The sequence below is a fragment of the Lotus japonicus genome, chromosome 5 (assembly GCF_012489685.1).
Source record: "Lotus japonicus ecotype B-129 chromosome 5, LjGifu_v1.2".
Lineage (NCBI taxonomy): Eukaryota > Viridiplantae > Streptophyta > Magnoliopsida > Fabales > Fabaceae > Lotus > Lotus japonicus.
Window position 1 is genome coordinate 66,621,940 of NC_080045.1, and position 27,946 is coordinate 66,649,885.

The 27,946-nt window shown below is 34.1% G+C and overlaps 2 protein-coding genes across 3 annotated transcripts; both read left to right on the forward strand.

The window, feature by feature from the left end:
• The first annotated feature begins 4,720 nt into the window (after positions 1-4,720).
• On the forward strand, positions 4,721-7,641 carry LOC130720591 (protein-S-isoprenylcysteine O-methyltransferase A-like). 2 transcript variants are annotated; one of them, XM_057571243.1, is made up of 2 exons: positions 4,721-4,947; positions 6,506-7,641. In XM_057571243.1, exon 2 carries the CDS (start codon positions 6,619-6,621, stop codon positions 7,210-7,212), a length of 594 nt encoding a protein of 197 aa, XP_057427226.1. In that variant the 5' UTR covers positions 4,721-4,947; positions 6,506-6,618; the 3' UTR covers positions 7,213-7,641. The 2 variants fall into 2 exon arrangements, with proteins under 2 accessions (XP_057427226.1, XP_057427227.1); XM_057571244.1 differs by having other exon boundaries at positions 4,765-4,947; positions 6,427-7,641.
• A 1,445-nt stretch (positions 7,642-9,086) lies between these two features.
• LOC130716844 (transportin-1) lies at positions 9,087-26,728 on the forward strand. The gene is made up of 29 exons (XM_057566860.1): positions 9,087-9,494; positions 10,023-10,310; positions 16,887-16,976; positions 17,055-17,132; positions 17,220-17,300; positions 18,217-18,267; positions 18,623-18,708; positions 19,264-19,330; positions 19,410-19,466; positions 19,564-19,593; positions 19,674-19,733; positions 19,839-19,952; positions 20,274-20,387; positions 20,867-20,965; positions 21,046-21,171; positions 21,261-21,335; positions 21,610-21,681; positions 21,836-21,946; positions 22,609-22,692; positions 23,405-23,512; positions 23,866-23,967; positions 24,253-24,315; positions 24,396-24,470; positions 24,649-24,720; positions 24,794-24,918; positions 25,448-25,499; positions 25,583-25,651; positions 25,736-25,795; positions 26,075-26,728. The coding sequence occupies exons 1-29, from the start codon at positions 9,315-9,317 to the stop codon at positions 26,156-26,158; spliced, it is 2,673 nt and encodes an 890-aa protein (XP_057422843.1). The 5' UTR covers positions 9,087-9,314; the 3' UTR covers positions 26,159-26,728.
• The last annotated feature ends 1,218 nt before the right edge of the window (positions 26,729-27,946 follow it).

Here is a 27,946-nt window from a genome sequence, read left to right on the forward strand (position 1 = left end):
TTGAGAAACAGAAAAATGAAAGGGAGGAAAGAGAGGAGTATGAAAAATATGGAAGAAAGTTGAAAATACTTACCATGGAGCAGACGAACGGAGAGAAAAACATGATGGGTTTTTTTCATAAGAAATTCCAAAGATGGGAGGAAGAAGTATAAGTTGAATAGGAAATGGAGGAAAATGAAAGTCCTTACCTTGTTTTCGAGGAGGTATGCACAAAAATGATGCTGAAATATTTTGATTTATTTATGCTTAATTTTTTCCTAAAATAAAATATTCATTATTGGTCAGTGAAAAATTAATCAGAAATTAAACATATCAACAAAATTATTTGTATTAAATGTTCTAAGGATTCATTAATTAAATTATATCAATTTAATTTCGAAAATGTGGAATATTTAATTTTTGAAATTTCAATTCTTTAATTAATCTTGTCTAATTTAATTAAATTTTTTCGTTATTTCTTACAAATTATTTCATTGTTCCAATAAATTATCAATTCTTGAGCATCAAGGTTTTTAAAAATTGAATTTCAAAAGACAATTAATTATACTCATTAATTGTAGGAATTAATTAGAGTCATTAATTTCAATTATAAGAAATCAAAATTGTAGTATCTAAAATAGGAATATTTATTCAACTGCAAAATTTTCGAAAAATTAAAAAAAAAAAAGAAAAATGATGCTAAAATTTTTTAAAAAATATATGTATTTTATTTTCAAAAAATTATTTGCTCATTACACTCATTTTACAACTAATCTAGTAATAATTAGATTTTAAACGATTACTATAGTAAAGGAAATTCGAATTTCAAAAAAATTAATTTATATTTTAAAATCATTTTAACCATAATATTAAAGAAAAACAAATAAATGAATTTTAGAAAAAAAAAATTAAAAGATCCAATATTTATTTCTATTTGAAATAATTACGAATATTTATTATAACTATTTAGAATATTGTTAATTAAAATAAAGGGATTGCAATTATTTTTATGAATCGTATTTTCAAATTTGTCATATTTTTTTAAAATATTTGATTTATCTTAAAAAATAATTTCAGGGAAAATAAAAATTTAATTTTTTTTAATCAGAATTGATTATTTTCAAAAAGTTTAAATCTAATTATGAATTTTTAATAATGGATGAAATGAAATAGGTTTAGAGATGTTCATGTATTGTATCATGTTTTCGAAAATATGGAGGGGAAGAAAATAATATTATTTGGAATTATATCCTTACTTTGATAGTTTTTATAAGTATTACTTATGTTTTATTCTTAATAAAGATTTTACCTATATTAAACTTAGCAATTAATGTGACAAAAAAAAGTGGAAATATATTTTTTTGTTTTGGAAGGAAAATGAATTACTTAAGAGGAGACATGTGGCATAGGTCTTCTAGAAGAAAACCTTCTTTTCATATATATATAGATATAGATTGAAAAATTAAAATAACATTTACGTTGAAAATTAAATTAAAAAGGATTTAAATTAATTTTATTTTCTGATTTTTTATTATTTTTGTTCTATTTTCGAATTCAATTTTTTTTTATTATATTAGATATATTTTCAAATAAAATTCCTAGTAAAGGTTACATAAAAAATTGAAATTAAAATCAATATTAAATATTGAAAATCTGTACTTTCGAAACAGATGAAAAATTAAAATAATAATTACGTTGAAAATTAAATTAAGAAGTATTTTTTCCGATTTGTGATTATTATTTTTTATTTTCGAATTTAATTTTTCTTATCATATTTGTAATGTTTTCAAATATAATTCCAAGTAAAGGTTATATAAAAAATTGAAATTAAATATTAAATATTAAAAAATTAAAACATTAATTGTTGTGATAATTCAATTAAAAAGGATTTAAAATATTTTTGAACTTTTAAATAAAGGTTACATAAAAATTGGAATTACATGAAATGATATTAAATAGGGTGAGTCATGATTGTATGTTGTGACAAAAAAGTAGAATGAATATTTTTTTTCTTGGAGAGAAAATGGATGAATATGGAGGTGCCATGTGTCATAGATCTTCTAGAATAAACCTTATTTTCACATATATATAGATTTTTGGAATATTCCATTTCTTGGAGAAAAAATTCCAGAATATGCTCTAGTTTTTTGGATCAAATAGGATAATAAGGTCCGCTAATGGAAAAATGATGTGTGTCTCACATATAATTAGAGTCATTAATAACAATTATAAGGATAAAATGTTTAATATAGATTAAAATTTCGGAAGAATAAATCAAACTTAATAAAAACATGATGCTTATTTTCCAATTTACCAAAAAATCATGATGCTGAAAATATTTATTTGATTTGTAAACATTCATTTTCTCATCTAAGTAAACCAACAACCAATAATATTAATTAGATTTTCAACAATTATTATAATGAAGAAAGTTAAATTTCAAATGTAAAATTAATATAATATTTCCTTCCAATATATTTTTTAAAAAATTTAAATATATTTTTTAAAAACATGTTAAAGACATAAATTATAGGTTAGGAAATAATGATAGTTTAAATTAAAAGTTTCAATATTTATTATCAACATTGCTGTTGGAGTTGAACAAACAAAGGATTCCAATTTTTGTTGTGTATTATATTTTTTAATTTGTAATAAAAAAATCTAATGTTAGATTTATTTTTAAAATAATTTCAAGTAATTTTTATATTTAAAATTTAAAAAGTGAGAAAAAGATTTCGAAATAATCATTTTTTTTTGAAATAGATTTCGTAATATTACTTGAATTGTCACAAACTTTCAAAAATATAATATTTAAAAATATACATTCAAGTGTATCATATAGGATAAGGAATTATTAATAATAAACGAAATTAAATAGGTGAGAGATGAAATATGTTGTAACAAAAAAGTGGGATGCCTGTTTTTTTCTTGGAGGGAAATTGGAAGAATTTGGGGGTGCCATGTGGCATAGGCTTCTAGAAGGAAACCTTATTTTCATATATATATATAGATTTGCTATATAAATATATTATTTACGTTTTATTATTATTATTTTTTTGTCTTGACTAAGGTATCTCACAACCGACAGTCGTGAGACTAATCCCTCTCCCCACGGTCAGCGCACTAAGCGGTAGGGGCCTGACCCATGAGTTTTTTCTATTCGCAAGAGTTGAGATTCGAACCCCCAACCACTTGCTTAAAGGATGAAGTGCTGAACCACTACATCAACCCACTTGGTTCGTTTTTTTATTTTCTTGAAGTCAATTACAAAGATAAATCATAATAATAATTTTAATACAAAAAACATATGAAACAATTTTGAAAGATAGAAATAAAAAATATAATATTTAATTAAATATGTGATTTAAAAAAAACTATTTTATAATACTTTAGACGTGCTAGTTTTTTAAATATTATATTCTTATTTTTATATAAAATCTATTTTATCATTATTTCGAACATAAAATAAGAAGTCTAGTATTAATATTTTATTGAAGGATTTTCTGAAGCACCAAATTTTTTTTTATTGAAGGGTAAAATAGTAATTATGAAAACACCAGTCTTATTTTTCCTCTCATTTTCTCTCAATTCAGACCACTTAAAAATTATATTATTTTCCTCTTGCTTTATGTCAGCAATCATTTTTGCCTGGTTCATTTTTTTAATCTTAATTTCAATTTATTATAAAATCATAATTATTTGTTTAATTAAGACATATAAATTAATAAATTATGAAAATAATAAGAAAATGAAAATTCAAAATTCAGAAAAATAAAATTCAAAATTAATTCAAAAATAAAAAATTTGTTGCTTCGGAAGACCCAAAAATAATGAAATTGAATTCAAATAACAATTAAAAATAAATTTTGAAAATAATTAAATGAATACAAATTTCTAGAAAATAATAATTCTAAAAGAAAGCTTTGTTTTTTTTATAGGCAAATGTTAGTTGTTAGAAATGTTAGTAAATTTGTCTCTCCTCCGGGTTCGAACCCGGGACCCTTCACCCTCATCCCACCCAACCCTTATGGCCCTAGCTCTTACCACTTGAGCTATCATTCAGGGACTAAAAGAAAGCTTTGTAAGATAATTAGAGAATAATTTCAATAAATAATTAAGAATATTGTAGAGGATAATGATCCCTTAGAAACCCGGAAGGTCAACTGAATCCTGAAAGATTTTATTAAAACTATAAAGCAACCAAATTAGGGAAATAAAACTCAAAATAAGTAAACTGATCCAGAAAGATCTTATTAAAATTAAGAAGCAAACAAATTAGGGAAAGAAAACTCAAAATCTTTATATATCCTCATAAAAATTCAAATATTCTTATTTGAATTAGGAAACAACGAACCCTAGGAAAACCATTATAAATAGAGCAAAAGTTTGTTGGTATACGGACAGGTCGTTCAGAATGAGAGAAAGAGCAGTAGAGCAATCACTTGTGAATTGTGATAAAGATTCACGTTTTTATCATTCAAGTAAGCCTTACCCTCTTTACTTTTGATTTGATGCCATGATATTTCAAATGATTATTGTATGCATGACTAATCCGAAAAAATCATGTAAATATAAAGATACATATACTTTTTTAGTAAGACGTCAATTTCTACGACTAATACTTTATTGACATAGATTATTAAATTGACTGACAAACTATATTTGTTAAGCATGCTAATAAATTTGAAACATTAATCATGTGTATGAATGAATGATGATATCTTGTTAATTAATTTAGTAGTGCATGTGTATTTCGGGCCTGAAGACGCTACAGCCCATTAGCTTAAGTTTAGAACTAGCTTTCAAAAACAAACAAAAAACTCTAGAACTGAACCCTAGGCGTGACTTGTTTTCTCTCCTCGTTCACTCTGTCTTCATTTCCTCCACTGCAGATTTTGATGTTTGAATTTGGGGTTTTATTGTTTCTGGAGCATGGAAAATGGCACTGAAGCTGTTGGGTTGAAAAAGGTAAGTTTGGAATTCTATTCACATTCTGAATTTTTAATGATATAAACTGTTGTGTGTTCAGATTTGCTATATGTTTAGATTTTGTTGAATGTTTGGTTTTCATGAGACACAGTTTTATAGTTAGTGGATTCTTATTACGAGATTTAGGTCGCTTTGTCACTGCATCACAACAGCATGAAAACATTTGAGAATTAGATAATGATAACCCAAATTATACAAAAAACTAAAATAGAGGTTTGAAATACTGGCATGGCATTTATGCATAGATAGACAAGCCTAATTCCACATGGAAGGAGGGGTTTGATACATAGGGTCAGATAAAACGATAAGTTGATGCCATTAAGTTCTATCAAAAACTGAATTTCCCACAACAACTCCGTTTAGGGGTGATTAATCCATTGAACTCAGCCTATGTAATGCTTTGTTACAAACCTTCCATTAGCCAATTTTTTAAGTGAGAGTAGTAGGAAGTCGGCTACTTTATCACATGCTAAATAGATTATCTTTCCCACCACATTTTATTCCCCTTGGAGCGTGACAGCAAAACATGAATAAACAAGCTCCCTTCCTAGCATTTTAGTTGAATGAATTAGAAGAAAAAGAAAACTACCAATCTAATAACTATAAAAATACAGTGACTTAATTGTACTATAAAAAAAGAGACGTAAATGTAATAATTACAAATTTGTGAGAATAAATAAATATTCTTAAATAACTATTACAACTAAAATCACTGATAATGTAAACAAGATGAATCAAAAGTCTAATTAAACATTTCTATCATTGTCGAAATTCATACGGTGGATTGAATCAGATTGGGAGAGTGATTGAATATTTCCCGACATGGCTACAAGAATGGGAATGGTAGCATAATGCAAGTTTATCTTCGGTGACATGGACGATTTCAATTTCAGGGTCTTCGATTGTTGCCGAATTGAAACCGCCGATGACATCGAACATAAACAACCATTGTGCTACCCTACTCATTCTTGTAGCCATGCTCAAAAATATACTTCAATCACTTTCCGATTCAATTCATCGTATGAATTAAGATAATAAAAAAATGCTTAATTTGACATTGGTTCCTCTAGTTTACATTATCGGTTAGTTTAGTCTTTTAGTAATAATTTTTTAAGCATATTTGTTCCCTCAATTTTTAATTTTACAATTAAGTCTCTTTTTTTGAAAGTACAATTAATTAAAGTCTCTCGATCATCATTATAACTACCACCAACGAGATGAATGAAATCATTGAGGGTCTTCTCTGGTTCTCTACTTCTACATGGTCCAATTTAGATCTTCATCACCATTTTCAGCCCATGCCAGTATTGCGAACTGTTATTTTAATTTTTTTCATTGCACCACATATCAGAAGTTATGAACTTATGATTATCTTAGTGCAAACAGTTCCCAAAGTTTTTGTTTGCTTGAGACTTTGAGCTCATTTGTGTTGATCTACACCTATCCATATTTTTGCAGATGTTCTACTTGAAGTATTTTCTTGGTGATGGAATACAATTTAAAGCACTAATTTTATATTACTCCGCATCCTTTTCAGGTCTGGCCTATATCTCAGATAGTTTAATTACCCAAGTCTTTCTGTGACAGCAAATTACATTTGAACTAACCAGGCTGAGAAAGACAAGACTTATTGACTTATTTGGAAAAAAAATGACAGAAATCCTTGGCTACACCGCTTGCAGACAGTTATCTCAGATGTTCTTTGCAATAATCTTCTTTCACGGTTCTGAATATTTTCTAGCAGTTATAATTCATGGGAGATCAAGTGTAACGCTAAATTCCCTTTTGGTTAGCAAACAGTATCTTTTGGCAATGATGTTTTCATTGCTGGAATATTGTATTGAAGTTGTTTTATTTCCTGAGCTAAAGGAACACTGGGTTATCAGTGATTTGGGCCTGGCACTGGTTGTGATTGGGGAAATTATAAGAAAAATGTCAATTATAACTGCAGGGAAGTCCTTTACTCATCTTATAAGGGTTTATCATGATGAGAATCACCAGCTGATCACTCATGGTGTTTATAGATTTATCCGTCATCCTGGATATTGTGGTTTCTTCATTTGGTCCGTTGGCACACAAATAATGCTCTGCAATCCCATATCAACTATTGGATTTGCAGTTGTTGTCTGGAACTTTTTTGCCAAGCGAATACCTTATGAGGAATACTTTTTGAGACAGTTCTTTGGAGCACAGTATGAGGAATATGCCCGAAAAGTTGTTTCTGGTGTGCCATTTGTAAATTGAGAACCAGCTAATCCGGTGTGAGCTGAACTAAACCCTTTCAGCTTCATTCCAAGTAATCAAAAAAAAAACTTGAACTTTGTTTGTCTGGACCAACATAGGGATGTGCTTCACATTGCTGGAGATTTTAAGTGCTTGCTTGCAGCTAGTGGCTATGTCAACCCTTTCCATTATATGCAGCTATACTTGTTGGGAGCATCTGAAAAAAAAATCTGGTTGGGTTCTGTCTTGACCAGTTGTTAAAGATTATTAATATTCATCTGTCAAGCCTTTTGATTTTACCCCATGCAACAGTTCCTAGTTTCTTCTGCTCAAGCATGTTCAAACAAATAAAATTTAGCTTAGTTACTATTCAGTTAGGGCTCTGTTGGTTGTAATGTCTGTAGAACTGTAAAATTTCTGCTATTTTGAGATGTATCTGGCTTCGGAACCTTTTACCTTCTTTTAAAAGGACCCTTTTATCGCTTCTGGAAGTAAATTGCTAAAAGTAAATAATTAGTAAGTCACAAAAATGTGTAGCACCATTAGGCTATAAAAATGATATAATATGCGTAAATACATAATATTACTTGTCATGTGTAAAACTGAAATGCTCTCACAATAGCGTAAAAGTGAATTTTCATAATTTTCTCACAAGTATGTTTCAGTATGTTAACTAAACTACTAGCTAATTTGGTGCAACTTTCTTATTTTCCAGTGTTTATGTGGCAAATTTACTTCATGACTACTACTAAAGTAAAGTGACAACAGAATATGTATATAAACATAAACAGGTAAATAAGGGTGATTATATCTCTATATGCCTATGTTAAAAATTTGAGATGGACGTACAAGTTCTTTCAATCGTAAGAAACAATCGGCAAAAACGTTGCTCCAAGTAGAGAGGAGCTTGATTTCCTTCCACGTTTTGACCGTGTATAACAAAAAATAAGTGATGATATTTGTCTATACGCATTTCTGCATACATTCAAGGGACATAACGGTTTTTAACCGCCGCTAGCATTAGTGACGATTAAGCAATGGTTAGATATCGTTATTAACTCATGTGTCTTGGATGTTCCATAAATTTATCTGTACACCTAACATTTTTTGTCGAGAATTATAGGGGCTCATGACACCGCACAACTCGGGAGATGCAACTACGACTTTGACCCCATCAAGATAAATAATATAACTCTATGTCACAATAGAGGGGAAGTAAAAGTGAGATGTTGAGGGATGTAACTGCGACTTTAATCACCATCAATATCAGTGAAGATGGTGGAAATAGAAAAAAAGTGAACTATCGATAAAATTGTTGCGTCCTTTAGCATTATTCTTTTCAATGTTAAAACATGAGAAAAATTTAACATGAAAATATTCATTCCCATTATTCACACTCCACGATCATCCCTATTTCCTAGCCACATTGTATTGATTTCGTCACCATTGAATAAGAGTAACATTAACGTTAAAGCAAATGTTGAATGAACCTATCATGGGTTAAAATTATACTAAGAGGTATGCTAGGTGATGCAGATTTTCTTTCTTTCTACAAAACCCACAACCATGAACAAAATTTTGAATTGAAGAGTAGTCTTTCGCAGAAATCACATGATCCTTTGTTATTAACCACTATCTAAGAAATAGTGTTTTCCAAATTGTAATAAACAGTTCCAAAAAGTGGCATAATTGAGTGATTAAAGTGAAAACAACAATAATAACACAATGAGAACATGATTTGTGAATAATTATTTTTCAAAAACTTTTTAAAATTTGCAATAAAGATTCCCAATAGAAAAGTGCTATCTATCTATGATTGTGTTTTTTTTTTTGTTTATAATTTTCCACAACAGGCCAACGAAGCAAAGGGCCTAACCTAATCAGAAAAAAGACCCAAAAAGTGTGGAAACACTGTTTTGTGGGAACTCAATACTCATATCATCTCATCATGTGTTTAGTGAAAGAGTGAATTCAATTCAATTCATTCTTCTCTCTTTGCTGCCACAACACAACAACAAAAGTTTATTTGTTTTCTTTAGCGTTTCTGTCTTTCTGCTTCAAATTCGATTCTACTGGAACCACAACCTCAACCACAACCAGAAACCTTGTTTGTTTGATCGGCGATGGCGGCGGCGGCGTGGCAGCCACAGGAGCAAGGCTTCAAGGAGATCTGTGGTCTCCTCGAGCAGCAGATTTCCCCATCTTCTTCCGCTGATAAGGCCCAGATTTGGCAGCAGCTTCAGCACTTCTCCAACCTCCCTGACTTCAACAATTACCTCGCTTTCATCTTCTCCCGTGCTGAGGTGATCCTTCTCGCCAATACCCACTTCTTGTTTTCTCTCGATTTTTTGTTTCCATACTTGTTTGTTTAGTTACCTTCAAAATTGAGGGTTTCTGGGTTCGTGTTGTGTTTAGTGTTGGTGGGAACAGTTAGGATTGCTTGGTGTTGGACTGGTTGGATTGGGAGATTTAGCTTTGTGGGGTGTGAGATTTTTGTTTTAGGTTGATGTAATTGGGGAATTTTGTTTGATTTATTGTTCTGAATGGAATTGTTGGACATGGGAGAGTGATGGGTTAATGATTTTGTGAATAAGGTAGAGTTTTCTGTTTTTGGTTCCTTTGTTTTGTCTGTTAGTAAACTGTTTGATTCCCTCACTATTCAATTTGAAAAGATCAAGTATAGCTAAGATGTTTTGAAACCGTTTGAATTGCATTGCTTCCGTGATAGGGTGGTCATTAAAGTCATGTGGCAATTTATGGTTTAATGGATTCGCGGAATCCCCGGTATTGCGTTGATAATTATACTGCTACAATGATTTTGTTTTGAACAGGGAAAACCTGTGGAGGTTCGGCAGGCTGCGGGTTTGTATCTGAAGAATAACCTTAGAAGCAAGTTTAAGTCTATGCTACCTGCATACCAGCAATATCTGAAATCAGAGTTGCTCCCTTGCATTGCTGCGGCGGATAAGCACTTAAGGTCTACGGCAGGAACTATTATTAGTGTTGTTGTTCAAATAGGAGGAATTTCAGGGTGGCCCGAATTGTTGCAAGCCCTCGTAACTTGCTTGGACAGTAATGATCTAAATCACATGGAAGGTGCAATGGATGCCTTATCCAAGGTATGTTCTCCATTTTAAAGACCGTACCAAATGTTCAAATTATATTTCTAGATAAAATATTATCTTCAATCAAAATGAAGAATTATGTTTGATAAAGGTTTTGTATATCATAATGAAAAAAGAAAGCAAAGATAAGGAGTATTAGGCATCCTCCTTAAAAATGGCAACAGAATTATTCAAGACAAAGTAAATTACACATCAATATAGACCCACGCACAATACCAAGTGCAGCAATTTAATTGTTTCTCAAAATGTGATAAACTTGTTGGGGTCTTTTGCAGTTCGATTGAGAATGGTGTTTCTATCCACATATATTGATCAGTAGTAAAATGGCTAACATTTTTTATCTCTCTTCTTTTTCAGCTTGTATTTAATCCATTTTTGTATTGCTCATTGTTCCCAAAAATATCTTATCTACAAATTTACAGTTATGTGAAAATTAGCACAAATCAATTAGGGAAGAGAAAAAATATTATACAGAAATTGCCACATTTTAAGTGTATCTACATGTAGGTGTCTAGATACCCTGTGTCAGCTTCTCTGTCCTTCCCAATCCCTGGGGTGGGGTGGGGGAGTGGAGGAGGATACGCAGCCCTCAGAGGAGGAGGAGGGGGGGGGGGGGGTGGTTTGAGGGAGGTAGAACAAGTTTTGTTTTAATTTTCAACTGTAACATTAGGAATGATTATGAATTATCTTAGGAATATAATTTTAGATATTTAACGTCCTTTGTTATACACTTATACTCATATTAAATTTTGGGAAAGTTGTATCCAACCCATGCTAGACCAGGTTACTGTTTAATGTTCACTTGGTCCAACATCTGGCAGACCTGAAAAGCATGTGCTGTGTCCTGAAAAGGATTTTTCATAAATTTGGTGGAGGGACTGACCTGAGAGGCTGTATAGTGTGGTGCAATATTTCAGCAACAGTGAGGGTCTGGGTTTATGGGGGATTAGGGTTTTAGCATTGATAAGCTATTCATCAAAATCCGAATTTATGATCATGATTTTTTATGTTTTTCCTGTAGACTTATATCGTTGTTGGCCATACCATGTTAATTTTCATGTCTACTCTTCTCTCTATTCTTCCTGCACAGTTAGTTAAAACAGTATTCCATTGTAAGAGCATGATTCATGTTTATGTAGTAAAATCACAAAACACATTTTAACATATACGCTTAGTCGCCTAGAAACATAAATCGGTATATGTTTCACTCACTATTTCCTGTTTCATCAACAATCCCTATTTATATAATTTATTTTGCTATTATAAGGTAATAGAAAACTCTAACTGTATAACAGAATTGTAATATTGAATTATGAAAAGGTTGATATTACAGAAAGAGATCCAAGCTATATATATTGAGAGAAGAAGCTTGCGCAGCAAGCTATCATAAGGAAAAGCTTAGCTAACTAACTACTCTAACTGATTCTGTTATAGCTTGCCATGTCAGCAAGGCCATGTTGATACATATACTCTAATATCCTCCCTCAAACTCAAGGTAGGTGAGAAACAAGTTTCTCACGCACATTGAGTTTGCTTCTAAGGTCTTCAAAACGAGTAGGAGAGAGGGCCTTTGTAAAGATGTCAGCAATCTGATCAACAGAAGGGACATGATGAACAAAAAGAGACTGATTTTGAACCTTCTCTCGAACAAAAAAGATATCAAGTTCCATATGCTTTGTCCTAGTATGGAGAACAGGATTGTGAGTCAAAGCAACAGCCCCCATATTATCACAGAAAACCTTAGGTACTGTAAATGGAACTTGCAATTCCTGTAATAAGGATTGTATCCATAATAACTCAGCAGAAGTATTAGCCAAACTTCTATACTCTGCCTCAGTACTGGATCTGGCTACCAAGGTCTGCTTCTTAGAAGTCCATGTGACCAAGTTTGGACCAAAAAAGACACAAGAGCCAGAGGTTGACCGTCTATCATCAGGGTCTGACCCCCAATCAGCATCACAGTAAGCCACCAAAGAGACTGGAGAGTGCAGAGAACAAGGCCTGATGTGTAAACCATGATGAATAGTACCTTTGAGATACCTAAGTATGCGCTTGACAGCCTTCCAATGCTCCTCCAAAGGTTGGCTGAGAAATTGACACACTTTGTTCACTGAAAAACTAATCTCAGGCCTGGTCAATGTTGCATATTGCAAGGCACCAACAATGGATCTATAGAGTGTAGGATCTGAAAAATAATCTGCCCCATGTTTACTAAGTCTAGCACCACTAACCATAGGTGTAGAGATGCCTTTAGCTTCAGCCATGTCAGCCCTTTCAAGGAGATCACCTATGTATTTAGTTTGAGTTAGGAGAAGAGATCTATCTTGCAAGTGATGAACTTGAACACCAAGAAAATAATCCAGCTGGCCTAATTGCTTCAAAGCAAATTCTGAATTCAGTTTTTGAACCACTTCTTGAATAAAGGGCAAGAAATTGCCAGTGATGATAATATCATCCACATAGACTAGTATGTAGATGACATTAGACTTGTTGTGAAAAGTAAAGAGAGAGGGATCACAACAACTTGCTTTGAACCCATACTTGACTAGAGCTGCCTTCAACCTGTCAAACCAAGCCCTAGGAGCTTGTTTAAGCCCATATAAGGCTTTATTGAGCTTGCACACAAGAGTTTTGTCAGAATTCTGAAATCCAGCTGGTTGTTGCATGTAAACCTCTTCTTGGAGAGCCCCATGAAGAAAAGCATTATTCACATCCAGTTGGTGAATATGCCACCTTTTGGAAACAGCCAAAGTGAGAATTAAACGAATGGTGATTGGCTTGACTACTGGAGAAAAGGTTTCTGCATAGTCAAAACCTTTCACTTGATGATATCCCTTGGCAACTAGCCTGGCTTTATATCTATTTACTGACCCATCTGCATTCTCTTTGATTCTAAAAACCCATTTACACCCTATTGGATGCCTGCCCTGGGGAAGAGTGACCAAAGTCCATGTATTGTTGGACATGAGTGCATCATACTCTGACTGCATTGCAGCCATCCACTTTGGATCCTTAAGAGCATGTTTTGTTGTAACTGGTTCTGCTTGGGCCAGAAGCAAAGTGGGAAGGAGTCTAGGCTTAACAATACCAGACTTTGCTCTAGTTTGCATAGGATGCACATTGGCCACTTGTTGAGGCTGAGAAGAGCCTGTTGTAGTAGCTGGGATGGAAGAAGCAGAAGCAAAATGATCTGAAGAAGATGTGCTGGAAACTGCATTGGGAGAGATAGTTCCAGAGGCTGCAGGAGGTTCTGAGACAGGGGCAGCACTATGAACTGGTGAATTTGGCAGTGACTGCAGGGAATCAACTGAATTAGGAGATGAGATGCCAGTGGGATGAGAATGATGAGGTGAGGGGATTGGTTGCTGCAAAGAAGGCACATAAGAAATAACAGGAATAACAGAAGACAGAAGAAGGATTGGAAGCAGGAAATTCTGAGGAAAACAAAGTAGAATAAGGAAACTTGAATTCATTGAATTGTACATCTTTAGAGATGTAAATTCGACCATCACTAGCAAGACACTTGTACCCTTTGTGTGAAGAAGAATATCCAAGGAACACACATTCCTGAGATCTAAAAGAGAGCTTGGAAGAATTGTAAGGTCTGAGATGAGGATAGCATGCACTTCCAAACACTCTAAGGATCTTGTAATCAGCTGGAACTTTAAAAAGTTTGTGATAAGGACTAAGATTGCCAAGAACTGGAGTTGGAAGTCTATTTATGAGAAAAGTAGCTGTGAGAAAAGCATGATCCCAATAGGATGTGGGCATGTTAGCACAAGCTAAAAGAGATAAACCAGTCTCCACAATGTGTCTATGCTTCCTCTCAACACTACCATTTTGATGATGTGTATGAGGACAAGTAAGTCTATGAGTGATGCCTAGCTTTAGGAAATGAGGAAGTAAGGGTTTGAATTCAGTACCACCATCTGTTTGTACAGACTTAATTTTTAAACCAAACTTTAATTCAACCATAGCTTGAAACTGAATAAAAACAGTACTGGTTTCAGATTTTCTTTTAAGGAGATAAATCCAGGTAAACCTAGAAAAGGCATCAACACATGTCAGAAAATATGAATAGCCAGCAGAAGATTCACTAGATGCAGGACCCCACAAATCTGCAAAAATTAATTCTAATGGAGCAGTATAAAGAGTAGAGGAAGCAAAGGAAGGTAATCTATGAGATTTGGCAACACAACAAGAATGATATTTTGATTTATGTGGAACAGGAATTTTACAAGTGGTAAGTGCTGATTGCAGTGCCTCATAATGAGGATGCCCTAACCTAGAGTGCCACAAGTCATAAGCTGTGGGACTTGGTACATTATTGGAAGTAGAAACAATAGTATTCACTGCAGGAGATGCAGGCTTGGACAATGAAAAAGCTGAAGAGACAGGAACTTGAGGAAGATCCTTATGAAAGTTTGAAGAGTGCATGCCATCAAAGGAGTAGAGACCATCTGAACCAAGAGAACCTCTGAGAAGAGTCTTACAAGTATCCTGAGAATTGACAGTGCAATGAAACGGGTGAAATTCAAAATAAACACCATTATCCTGAGCAAACTTACTAACACTAACCAGATTCTTAGTAATATTTGGTACTAGCAAGAGATTTTTAAGAAGTAAAGTGGTTTGTGTGTGAATGGGAGAAGAAAAAGAGGCTGAACCAATGGATTGAATGGGCAAACCTTGACCATTCCCCATGTACACCTGATCATTCCCAGTCACTGACATTCCATCTGAAATAGCAGAGGCATCATGAGTAACATGATGAGTTGCACCTGAGTCAGGATGCCAAGTACCAAGAGTAGAAGGTGCAGAGGCTAGCATTGCCTGTGGTGCACGTATCTGTGGTGCTGGAGCTCTAGGAGGCAAACCAAATCCATAACCAGAACCAAATCCATAACCAGGATGTGTAAACATTCCACCAGAAGCATATGGAGAACCAGAACCAAATCCTGAGTTTGGAAATGACATTCCAAACTGTGAGGGAGCTCCATAAGGTTGAAAACCACGAAATGGAGAGTAACCAAACTGAGGCATCATGCCAAAGGAAGAACCAAAACCAAAGGTTGGAGGTGAAGGTGCTTGATTAGTCATGTTTGGCTGAGAGTTAGTAGCAGGAGATGTAGAATTTCCCCGATAGTAGCAAACACTTGCATCATGACCATATTTATGGCAGATCTGACACTGAACAGAAGATCGATCGCCGCCGCGTCCACGGTTGTTGTAACCGCCACGACCACCGCGTCCACGGTTGTTGTAACCGCCGCGATCGCGATTGTCATCAGATCGAGAACAATCGTCGTCACGATCTTCATACGCACGATCATCAGATCCAGTGCGTGAAACGTAGTTGACTTCCGACGAAGGAGGAGCAATCGCTACCGGTGGTGGTGCTTGTGGTGGCGCTGGCGACTGCGATGGCACAAGCGGTGGCGCCTGTGGTGTCGACTGCGGTGGCGCAGTCGCTTGAGCAAGAAACGCTGAAGGCGGTGAAGCTGCATGTTGACGTAGACGCAAACGATCCAAACGCGCTTCGTGCGCAATCACCATCGCTTCTGCTTGCGAGATCGAACACGGAAACTCGCGACTTGTCACGATAGTCATCAGATGACTATAATCCTCTGGAAGGCCATCAAAGATTGCCTCAAGATGTTCACGATAGGTAACAGGATCACCAATGGAGATCAAAGCATTCACTATCGACTTGATCCGCTTCAGGTAATCAGAGGTGTTCTTCGATCCTTTGGTGATGGATCGTAACTCAGATCTGAGTTGTGTAGACTGTGCGAGAGAGTGTGCATGGAAGAAATCCAGCACTGCTTCCCAGATTTGCCATGAATGTTGACAATTCACCACTGTAGGAAGCACAGATGGTGAAAGAGAAGAGAGAAGCCAGGTAAACAAAGCTGAATCCTGTTGTTCCCACACAAGAAAAGCAGGATTCTCCACTGAATTGGCTCGATCTTCATCAGAGAGAAAACGAGGAGGAATCTCAGGCTGATGAAGAAGAAAACTCTGTAATCTGTGAGTGCGCACGATTCCCTCTACATGCTGCTTCCATGAGAGGAAATTCGAGTCGTCAAGCTTCAAGAGAAGCTTGTGAACCAGCGAGGTGGAACTCAACTGTGGAATCGCAACCGAAATCGGAGTCGGAGTTGGAATCTGAGTCGGAGAAGCTCCTTCTGCCATTGAGACGAAGAAGAAAACGGTGGAATCAAAGAGAAAAATCCACTGGATCGTAGCTTGCTCTTGATACCATAATAGAAAACTCTAACTGTATAACAGAATTGTAATATTGAATTATGAAAAGGTTGATATTACAGAAAGAGATCCAAGCTATATATATTGAGAGAAGAAGCTTGCGCAGCAAGCTATCATAAGGAAAAGCTTAGCTAACTAACTACTCTAACTGATTCTGTTATAGCTTGCCATGTCAGCAAGGCCATGTTGATACATATACTCTAATATAAGGACACTATGGTTTCATTTGTCTTTGTAATGCCCCCCTCCCCCTAGTGGGAAAAGACTTTTGGTTGTTGTTAACTTATATAACTGTGCATACAGATTTGTGAGGATGTTCCCCAATATCTTGACTCTGATGTACCGGGGTTAGCAGAGCGCCCTATTAACATATTTCTTCCCAGATTATTTCAGGTGAAATCCGTATTTCCATTTTTATGTTTGTTTTCTTTTGCTTTTTGTAGCTATATCCTCAAACTTTTTTTGTTTCAGTTTTTTCAATCACCTCACGCATCATTGAGAAAGCTGTCATTGGGTTCTGTAAATCAATACATAATGTTGATGCCTTCTGTAAGTGCTGTATGGGACTTTATCATTTCAGTTCTCTGATTATTAAATGTAATTGGAACTGATAGTAGTCTAAATTATTTTATGTAGGCCTTGTACATGTCCATGGATCAATATCTTCAAGGTCTTTTTGTACTTGCAAATGACCCTACTGCAGAAGTACGGAAATTGGTGAGTATTATTTGTATGCTTGTATTTGATTAACCAAAACAAAATTCTTTACTTAATTGCTGATTTACTTAATGCTCCCTTTCCAAATCCATCTTAGTTTTGTAGTTTTGAATTGCGTGTAGTAAGGGCTGGTCCCAAGATAAATCAACCCCTTGCTTTAGGCCCCGCTATTTTTGCTAAAAGAAATAGACCCCGCTGTTTCATTAGCCTTATAATAATTGTAACTATATAATAAACCATATAATATAATCTTTATTATATTAAAAATATATAAATATAAATGACAACTCAGTTATAATTATATAGGATAATACGGTCTATACTTTAGGCCCCGGAATATTTTTCTCGTGAAAAATAGGCCTCATTTTATAGGTTATCCTCTCATAATTAGTAACTACTTCATTTTTCTTATTAATTGACTTTTTTTATCCTATTAATCCTAATTTTAAACTTATATTGCATTATTTATATCAAATCTACCAAAATATTGGCTAGTAACTACAACAGTCCACTAACATTAATCACCTATTATGATAGTTTTAAAAAAAACACCATGTCTCAAAATGTTCAAAAGATAAACTTAATATAATTGTTATAATTTCAATAATTTTTGTTAATTAGCTTACAAAGACCTCATTTTAAGGTTCACTTAATACCTAGATGTACGCTGTGCCAGCCCTACTAGTAGTTGATGGCTTTGGTCTTTTAGCACTGCCCTCTGCTTGGTGTGTATTTATTGTGATGACTGGGGAGAGTCAAGATTTGACCCTCTTCACAAGCAAACCCATTCCTCTGATTTATGATAGCATTTAACAGCAAGGAATTTGATGAAGTGCTACTCACTCGAATCAGTTATTACTATTTCTTATTAATGTTAGAGTCAATTGAAATAATCCTAGTTGCCACTGATGAACAGGTTTGTGCGGCATTCGTTCAGCTAATTGAAGTCCGTCCGTCTTTCTTAGAGGTGGGCTTCTTGCTATTGTAATTTTTCAAGTTAATTGAATATGCTTGTTTTTTGGGAACATTGCACATTGAGATGGTTGATGTACCTTATTCATTCCACCACACTACACTTCATACAGGTGTTTAATTGGTTAAGTAGAAAATTAGGAAGGTGGTCAATTTTAATGCGTTTCTTTCTGAATGCATAGCTATGTTTTACATTATTTTCTGCACATTCTATTATGTATAAATAAACTTTTAATATTCCACCTACTCAAACAAGCAAGCACATAGAAATTTTCTTATTTGCTTTATTTAAAATTAACTTTTTTCTAGCAGCTCCCTTTTATCTGATGCAATTGTTAATCACAATGCAGCCACATCTGAGGAATGTGATTGAATACATGTTACAAGTCAACAAGGACACAGATGATGAAGTGGCCCTTGAAGCCTGTGAATTTTGGTACTACTTGTTTAGGATGTTATTTTCTTAATTGTTACAACTATTAGCTGGAGCACATGGTGTAGCTTCTAGAGTTTGTTATGAATTACAAGGAAAGGAATAAACTTAACTATGTGCTTTTATTTGCTTTATATTTTGGGAAGTGGGGAGAGTGAGGGGGGTTCAGGGGGCTATAATCTACTCTGATTTGAAATGTGATTCCTACAATGGTACAGTTTTTCAATTTCGAATCATGTTGTTATTAAAAGTCACGAAGTACCAATTTCAAATCATTTTTGTCCCCATATTTGGTATAGTAGACAGCCTGATGAATTATTCTGAAATCCAAGCCATACATTGTCCATCTATGTATGTTCATTTTTTACTTTGTCTAATTGATGAATGGGGTAGCGTTTGTCTGGTCTTGTTTATGAATAAACAATTTCCTATTTCTGAAATCAGCACACTGATGCAATACGAGTTTGATATTTCTACTATAATTTATCTAGGTGATGCTATTTGTTTTGTTAAATTCTGGGTGCTTTGCATCCTTTTCTTATGGAACTGCTATTGCAGGTCTGCGTATTGTGATGCCCAACTTCCACCTGAAAACTTAAGAGAATTCTTGCCTCGTCTTATTCCGGTAAACTTAATTGTCCATATATAATTGTTTTTATCATATGAGGTTTGTAATTTGAAATGTATCTGTAACATCTATGTAGGTATTGCTGTCAAACATGGCTTATGCAGATGATGATGAATCAGTTATTGAAGCTGAGGTTTGCTCTTGGATTGATTAGTTTTTTAGATGGGTTACAATCAACTTTTGCTATTCTTGTTTTTATGGCTTCATTTGTTTTTTATTTTATTTTTCAGGAAGAAGGTTCTCAACCTGATCGAGATCAGGTCTGATTGTTTTTTTGGTTGAGTTACTGGACTTTCTTTAGTTTGGGATATTTCTAATTTTATGGGTTTTTGTACTCCAGGATCTCAAACCTCGATTTCATGTATCAAGGTTCCATGGATCAGATGAAGCAGAAGATGATGTATGTTGTATTTGCTCCATTGGTTGCTCATTCTAGTTATTTGATTGATCATTTTGGCTATATGCTTTTCTGATCTAAGCTCAATTTTATCTTACATATTTACAGGATGATGATGTTGTCAATACGTGGAACTTACGGAAATGCAGTGCAGCTGCACTAGATATTTTATCGAATGTGTTTGGAGATGAGATCCTTCCTACGCTGATGCCCATTGTTGAGGTGATTACAGCATCTTCTTGTGGTCATTCTGGAATGAGGTTCAAATTATCATAATGGCCGGAGGATGAGTACCTCTTTGACTGGGGCTCTATCAACTCAAAACATTCTGTATACATGATGATAATGCATCAAACCTACGTGCATGTATATGAGACATCAAAGGCCATAACATTTTCTTTTGTTGGCTATTCCCAGTGCCAATATTATGTTGATTAGTGCTTCTAGAGAGTTACTTCTGGATGCATTATATTGTATGACACTAAATTCTCCTTAAGCTATTCTCCTTTTCTGGATATACTAAGTTTTTATGAATGTGTGCAGGCCAAGTTGTCGGCTGCTGGTGACGATGCTTGGAAAGAAAGGGAAGCTGCTGTTTTGGCTCTTGGTGCCATAGGCGAGGGTTGCATCAATGGTCTTTATCCTCATCTGGTGGAGGTATTATCTGTTTTTTGGTTCTGATGACTTCAATTTTAGTTCCGATGACTTTAATCCAAAACATATACCTTATTTACTGAGGGAAATGAATTTAAGTTGTTCTAAAATTTGATTAAACTAAGCTAGAACAAGTTCATAACTTCCTGTTTTATTTCAATGTTCTACTCTAGTCTTACTGTTAATTCATTCATGCTTCTTTCTTTTTTCCCTGACTAGATTATACTTGTTATTAAGGCCTTCTATGGAACCCAGCCATTGTGGATAATTTCTCTCTTTTAGTAGAGCTGCTCCTGTTTCAGAAAATATTTTAAGAAGTAATTTAAGAAGTAAAATATTTTTGTTTGTTTGGTTATGATATTTGCTCCTTATGCTCACACATTTGTCCGAAAGAATTTTTTTTATGTACATTCTCTTGTGGAGCCCTTATTTCTTGCTAATTAATCTGGAATATTAATCCGTTCATTATTCTGCTTTTATAGATTGTGGCATTTCTTATCCCTCTTCTTGATGATAAGTTTCCTCTGATACGAAGTATTTCATGCTGGACACTATCTCGGTTTAGTAAGTTTATTGTTCAGGTATGAATGTGTTTTTTTCCCTCACCTGCAATTGGTCTATAAATTTCATTTATAGGCCTTAATGGGTTGCTTTGTATTAGGGTATTGGGCATCCCAAAGGCTATGAACAATTTGATAATGTTCTTATGGGTCTTTTACGAAGAATTTTGGATGATAATAAACGCGTTCAAGAGGCAGCTTGTTCAGCTTTTGCAACACTAGAAGAGGTTCGGATTACAATTTCTGTTAATTTTTATTCAATTACTTCATTTATTTCAAATTTATTTCAATCTCAAATTTGGTTTACTTATGACAGGAGGCTGCTGAAGAGTTGGCACCACGTTTGGAAATCATATTAAAGCACCTAATGACTGCATTTGGAAAATATCAGGTGATTTCCTGACGTTGATAGTTGATACATGATCTTTCTTATGTTTCTCGGAAAATAATCATTAATTGGAAGAACAACGCCTCTTTATTCTTAATACTTTTTGTCATGTTTCTTCTCATCTATGTTTGCTTAGACATCTTTAAATATTTCTCGGTAAATGAATTATCTGTTTGAAAACACTTCCTATTTATAGCTACTATATATTGTCATGTTTCTTCTCATCTCGTGTTTGCTCGGACATCTTTAATTGTAGTTTTTTTTTCCTAAACTTTAGAGACGAAACCTCAGAATTGTATATGATGCTATTGGAACTCTAGCTGAAGCTGTTGGAGGAGAGCTGAACAAGGTATGTTTTTTTATAGTAATCCATTGTAGAACAATCAACTTATGGCTCCCAACCCATATTTCTTCCAGGTTATTTGTCATTATTTATTACCAAATATTCTCCCTTTTGTTTCAAGGACATTTCTATACCAACTATATCTCTCCTTGCTTTGCAGCCTGCTTATCTCGACATTCTCATGCCACCATTAATTCAGAAGTGGCAGCAACTTTCAAATTCAGACAAAGATCTTTTTCCGCTCCTGGAATGCTTTACATCTATTGCTCATGTATGAATACCAGTTTTTCTGATGTATTGTACTTGAAAAATGTTTCATCTTGTCTATGTTATTATTTACCTTTTTAAATATTTCTTGTAAATATGCATGTTTCAATGACTATGTTAGGAGACTTGTAACCTATTGTTTGTTTGATCAATCGATTCCCAGTTCTGACATGCGTCAATGAATAATTTGACTGTAATAAGTTTAAGATTATGAAATTGTTAACCTGGCAATGTGCGGTATTTTCCTGATGGCGTTATTAGCACTATGCAAATGACACTTATCTTAACATCCTTCAAATTAGATTTCATTTGATATTGCTGATAATCCTATCTTAAAAGTACCTGAACAATTATGAGCCCATTTTTATACAGCTTACGTGATGCCATTTATGTTGCTAAGTATTTGTTGAAAAATGGTCCACTTTGTTCTGATGGCTAGCATTTTCTGTTGTAGTTCTTTGGCATGTTTTCTTACCATATCAGATTTTAGTACTATCAAAATGATATGGTTACCATTAGGATATCATTCTGGCTCTCATGTTATACTTGCATGTTTTTTTGGGAAACTATCTATATCATTTGGAATGCTTTATATTTGCTGTGTCTGTGCCATCCTATGCATTTTCATGCTCCTGATATGGAATTCGGGTGTTCAATTTGTAACAGGCATTGGGTACTGGATTTGCTCAATTTTCTCAACCTGTATTTAGGAGGTGCATGGATATAATCCAGACCCAACAAGTTGCTAAGGTGTTGATCACTTTTACTCAATTGCTCCTTTTAAATTTAGTTTACATCATGTCTTCATAGAAAGCTTTTAACTTTTTGGTTGTTTTCTAGGTGTTGCCTGTGATTTTATTTGGTACCCTCTTGGTGCTACATATTGTTTTCTTTTTGTAATATCACATTCAAATGAGAGCCTACTATGTGTTCTCATGAGTATATATAGTTTGAATGAACTGTCACGTTATTACTGTAAAGTGTAAACTTTTTGGTTGTTTCCTAGGTGTTGCCTGTGATTTTATTTAGTACCTGTTGGTGCTACATATTTTTTCCTTTTGTAATATCACATTCAAATGACAGCCTACTATGTGTTCTCATGAGTATACATAGTATGTATTAACTCTCATGTTGTTACTGTTAGAATGTGCTATTACCTCTTCTCTTTATGTTTATCGTTGATTGACCACTGAAGCACAACTAGTGCTGGGACTATATTAGATATTGATCCCTGCAATACTATATGTTATTAGATGGGTTAGTGTTATGATGGTGTGCTGTGTCCATTACTATTTGTCTACCGCACTACCATTTTGTCTACAATCTATGTATATTTGAATCTAAAGGACCCATTTCCTTTACCTTCCTTATTTATGATTAGTCTGACAGACTATTAGCAGTGGAGATTGATTTTAAGATTTTATCTTATTTTCTAACAAGTTGAGTGTGTATTTGATTACAGGCTGATCCAGCTGCAGCTGGGGTTCAGTACGACAAAGAGTTCATTGTATGCTCTCTTGATCTACTTTCTGGTCTAGCAGAGGGTCTTGGCAGTGGAATAGAGAGTTTGGTACTCATCCCTAACTTAAATTTCGAAATATGAAAACTTGCATTTCTGTTAGTTAATTACATTTCTTTTTCTTAGATATTATTTTCCTGAAGTATTTTCTTTTATTGAGCTCTAAAAAACTTCCATCAATTTATTTTCAAATTGATTGTGGCTGATCCTTTCCCCTAAAAGGAATACATTGTCTTCAATCTTTACCTTGCTTCCAAACCTATAGTTTTTGTTGTATGCATAAATCCTTGAAATAGACAGTAATTCTGTATCTTCTGAACTATGCTGTTTAACATGCTGATATATGCTTGAGATTTGTTAAATCAGAATTTGTATGATTTCTTGAGGTTATTACTATTCTATAGGTTTCAGATTCTTCTTTGAGGGACCTACTTCTGCATAGTTGTATGGATGATGCTCCTGATGTTCGACAAAGTGCTTTTGCCTTAATTGGAGACCTTGCACGAGTAAGTTAAATTTATAGCTGTGGACTATATAGTTATACTTGAGCCCCCATAGCTAGGACAGGATTATGGCCCTTATAGTCTACACAGGGTGTAGTAGGAAACAAGACATATGCTGATCTACCTTGGTGTATGTTTGAACTTTGAAAGTGCCTTCCTTTTGGAGGGGTGGGATTGGGTGGAAGTATTTGGGAGTCTACACAAACGTGAATTTACATTTTTGTGTAGGGGATTATTCTGTAGATTGTACCTTAGTTAATGATATTCTAACGATGGTAACTTGGCTAGGTCTGCCTGATTCATTTGCATCCTCGTCTGTCTGAATTTCTTGAAGCTGCAACCAAGCAACTGGTATGTATGTTCCTGGTATAAGCTTACATATGTTTGCATCTATAAAATAATTTTATTGATTTGCGGAGCTTGATGTACAGGAAATATCTAAGGTCAAGCAGGCTGTTTCAGTAGCAAATAATGCATGCTGGGCAATTGGAGAAATAGCAGTCAAGGTATGTTAATGTGCTACGTCACACCTAGTTTGATGTGTATGTGTTTGGATTTTTTTTTTACTTATTGTTTCTGATTATTAGTTTGAATAGCTTCTGGTAATAACTATTCCACAATCCATGTCACAATTTATTCATTTTTATGTAGTATTTCATTTGTAAATTGAATTTTGAATTTCAGGTTCGTCAAGAAATTTCTCCCATTGTTTTAACTGTAATGTCAAGCCTGGTTCCAATTCTTCAACATGCAGAGGTTAGTCTCATCACACTAGTAGATTATAATTTTAGTCATGTTTGGTTTCTGATTGTCTTGCTGTACTTCACAGGCACTGAATAAGTCACTTGTAGAAAATTGTGCAATAACATTGGGGAGGCTTGCATGGGTCTCTCCGGACCTCGTATCACCACATATGGAGCATTTCATGCAACCTTGGTGCAGTGCTTTGTCAATGTAGGTTATGGAGAACGTAAAAAAATGAAACTGAACATTAATGTTATGTTTGTTTAGTTTGGTAACTCTAGAACATAATAACTTTATAATGGAATCATAAGTTCAATTACATATATAATCTCGTTATATTTCATGTTTGATTGAGCGTAAAAAAATCAAATTGAATATTTTTTACGATAATGATCATATAAAAGGATTGAACTTATGGGTGTCAAGGAATGAACCCTAGATCAGTTGGCCAGAGACTTCAATACTATGTCATAGACCAGCTATCCCAAAAATCTAAACTGCTGGGTGAAGATTGCCTAGCTTTATAAGAATTACATTGACCATATCACTACTCTATGTGGGATCTCAATAGTAGTTCATATTTTCTTGTATTTAATATATTTCGGAACTCAGAATATAAAGTAGGGTAGACTAATTTTTGAACATCTTCACTTTACAATTGAGCTTGCTTTTAGATGTCCACCGTTTCCTTGCTGGTTATCTTTTTTTATTAGATTTTCTCTTGATTGATCTTTGGCAGGATACGGGATGATATTGAGAAAGAGGATGCATTCAGAGGTCTTTGTGCTCTGGTATGCTCCTATTCACATAGTTGACAGTAAGCGTTTTACTCAGCAGATTGCTCAAGTAATTGGTGTTTTGCATTTGTTTTCAGGTCAAAGCTAATCCTTCTGGAGCTCTAAGCTCACTTGTTTACATGTGCAAAGCCATTGCAAGTTGGCATGTATGTTTCCCATCATCATCATCTTAAAAATCAGAGCTGTTTAAGGTTTTTGTAATGTAACTTCTTTTATATCGATATCTGTAGGAAATAAGGACTGAAGAGTTACACAATGAAGTCTGTCAGGTTTTGCATGGGTATAAACAGGTTAGTGTTGTTTCTCTGCTGAGCGTACATCTGCCTGAAGAATTACATGTTTAAGTTATAGCTGCAATTCTTTCATCATGAAAATGAAACTATAAATTGTGCAACAAACTTGCCGCCCTCTTAATAAAGTAATCCCATGTGGTCATTTGTAAGATAAGAGTGGTGTTAAACAGTGTTTCATTCTTTGTCTTGAATCCTGATTATGCCATGGAAATTTATATCAAGATGAATAAATGCTGTGAACTAACTGGTGCGGCATATTCCATGTTTATGTTTTAGATGTTGCGCAATGGAGCGTGGGACCAGTGTATGTCTGTTTTGGAGCCGCCAGTAAAAGAAAAGCTTTCAAAATATCAAGTGTAATATAACTGTGTGACCTTTGGATATCCACCGGCCTTGTTGGTTATTTGTGTGTTGTCAAGCAGTATTGGAGTCGTGATTCATTTTCAGAAGGAGCTTAGTCCCGGTTCGAGTTTTCAGTCAGGGCTATCAGTACTTACACAATTCGTTTGAGCTTGATGGTTACAGGCAGTTCCTCAAGCCTTCTAAATATCATTTGATGGTGTTTCCTATTAGAAAATGTACAGGGGAATGACTTTCAACCTTTGGAAATGCTTGATTCTTTTTTGTCTTCATTTTGTCGTCTCAGTTTTCCAATATTTTTAGTTGGAGTTATAATAGGTTGTGCCTTGGTTACCCAGTTTTGTACCACTAGAGAGAGAGAAATTGGGGGGGGGGGGGGGGTGATTCTGAGAACTTGAAGCTTCAAGCATGTTTTTTTTGTCAAGCATGTTGAGTTCTTACAGTGTAAGTTGTAATTTTATTTTTGTCCAAGTTTTACTTATTTGAAGCCATCTTAATTGTGTTGCCTTAGGCAGCATCATTTGAATTTTGATTTTGACTCAATAAATATTTAAACGTATGTATACTTCACTGACCATGTTTTTTGCATTCTGCCAAAACGAGATATATCTGCAATTGCTATAAATACATCTAAAGTTTTATTTTGATTTTTCTACAAGTGCAATTTTTTACAATGTTACACAATCCTGTGTAATGTGACTTCTGTAGTTTATGTACTAAAGTAGGTTGATACTTTGATTTCTCGTGTAATTTATATCGTATTCAAATTCTTTTGATGTGCTGATAATATTTTGTTGTGTTAATTTAACAGTTTTATGTTACATTTATAATGGAATAAAATTATGTGTACGAGGTTGTTTGGTAAATAATTGAATCATACATTCTTGATTCAAATCTAGTTAAATATTTTGATTATATATATATATATATATATATATATATATATATATTCTATACCCGACTTAGTAGTGACTCGACTAATTACTTGGTTGGGGTTGATTTAGAATGAGTTTATGCAAAGAGTTTACCAAAAGCGCTAATTACGTAAGCTTATTTAATAAACTAATTTAAATAAACGCAAAATAGCTTAGAAGTTTTTGAAAAATAAGTTATAGAGTTCAAAAGCTATTTTTACAAACGGTTATGTCATATGATAATGTTAAAAAAACTCTTTTCAACACGGTGTTTTGATGAGACATCTAAGTTTATCTAAGTTGAAAGCGAGAATGCTTACGATTTTAAAATAGATTATGCTCATAAAAAGAGATTTATGTAATGTATATTTACGTTGAAAAGTCACTAGATTTATTATTAACTTTTTAAAGTAACATAAAAGTTTTATTTTGGTTATGGTATTCTTTATATTTTAGTTATTCCTTTGTTCTTTCATATAAAGTTACCTTTTATTGAATATCACTTGCATCAGCCGAAAACTGATGGTTTGATGTGTTGATACTTGTCATTTCTACAGCTTAGCAACCTTCAAATAACATAACCATGCAATTGGTATCCTTAAGAAAGGTTGGTGTTGCTAGCACAAATTTGCATACATTGAGTAATGTTTAGTGGGAGACACATATATAACGTTGTGGATAGGGGTGGGAATAGGCTAGGCCTAGGTAGGCTTTGCTTAAATAGGCTTAGCCTGTTTAAAAATCTTAAGGCCTGAGCCTGGCCTATGGCCTATCAAAGGCTTTTTTTCGAGCCTGGTCTGGGCCTTCCGAAAGCCTGGCTTGGCCTGGCAGCCTGTTTAAAGACCCGTTTCACAACAAGAGTTTTACGTTTGTT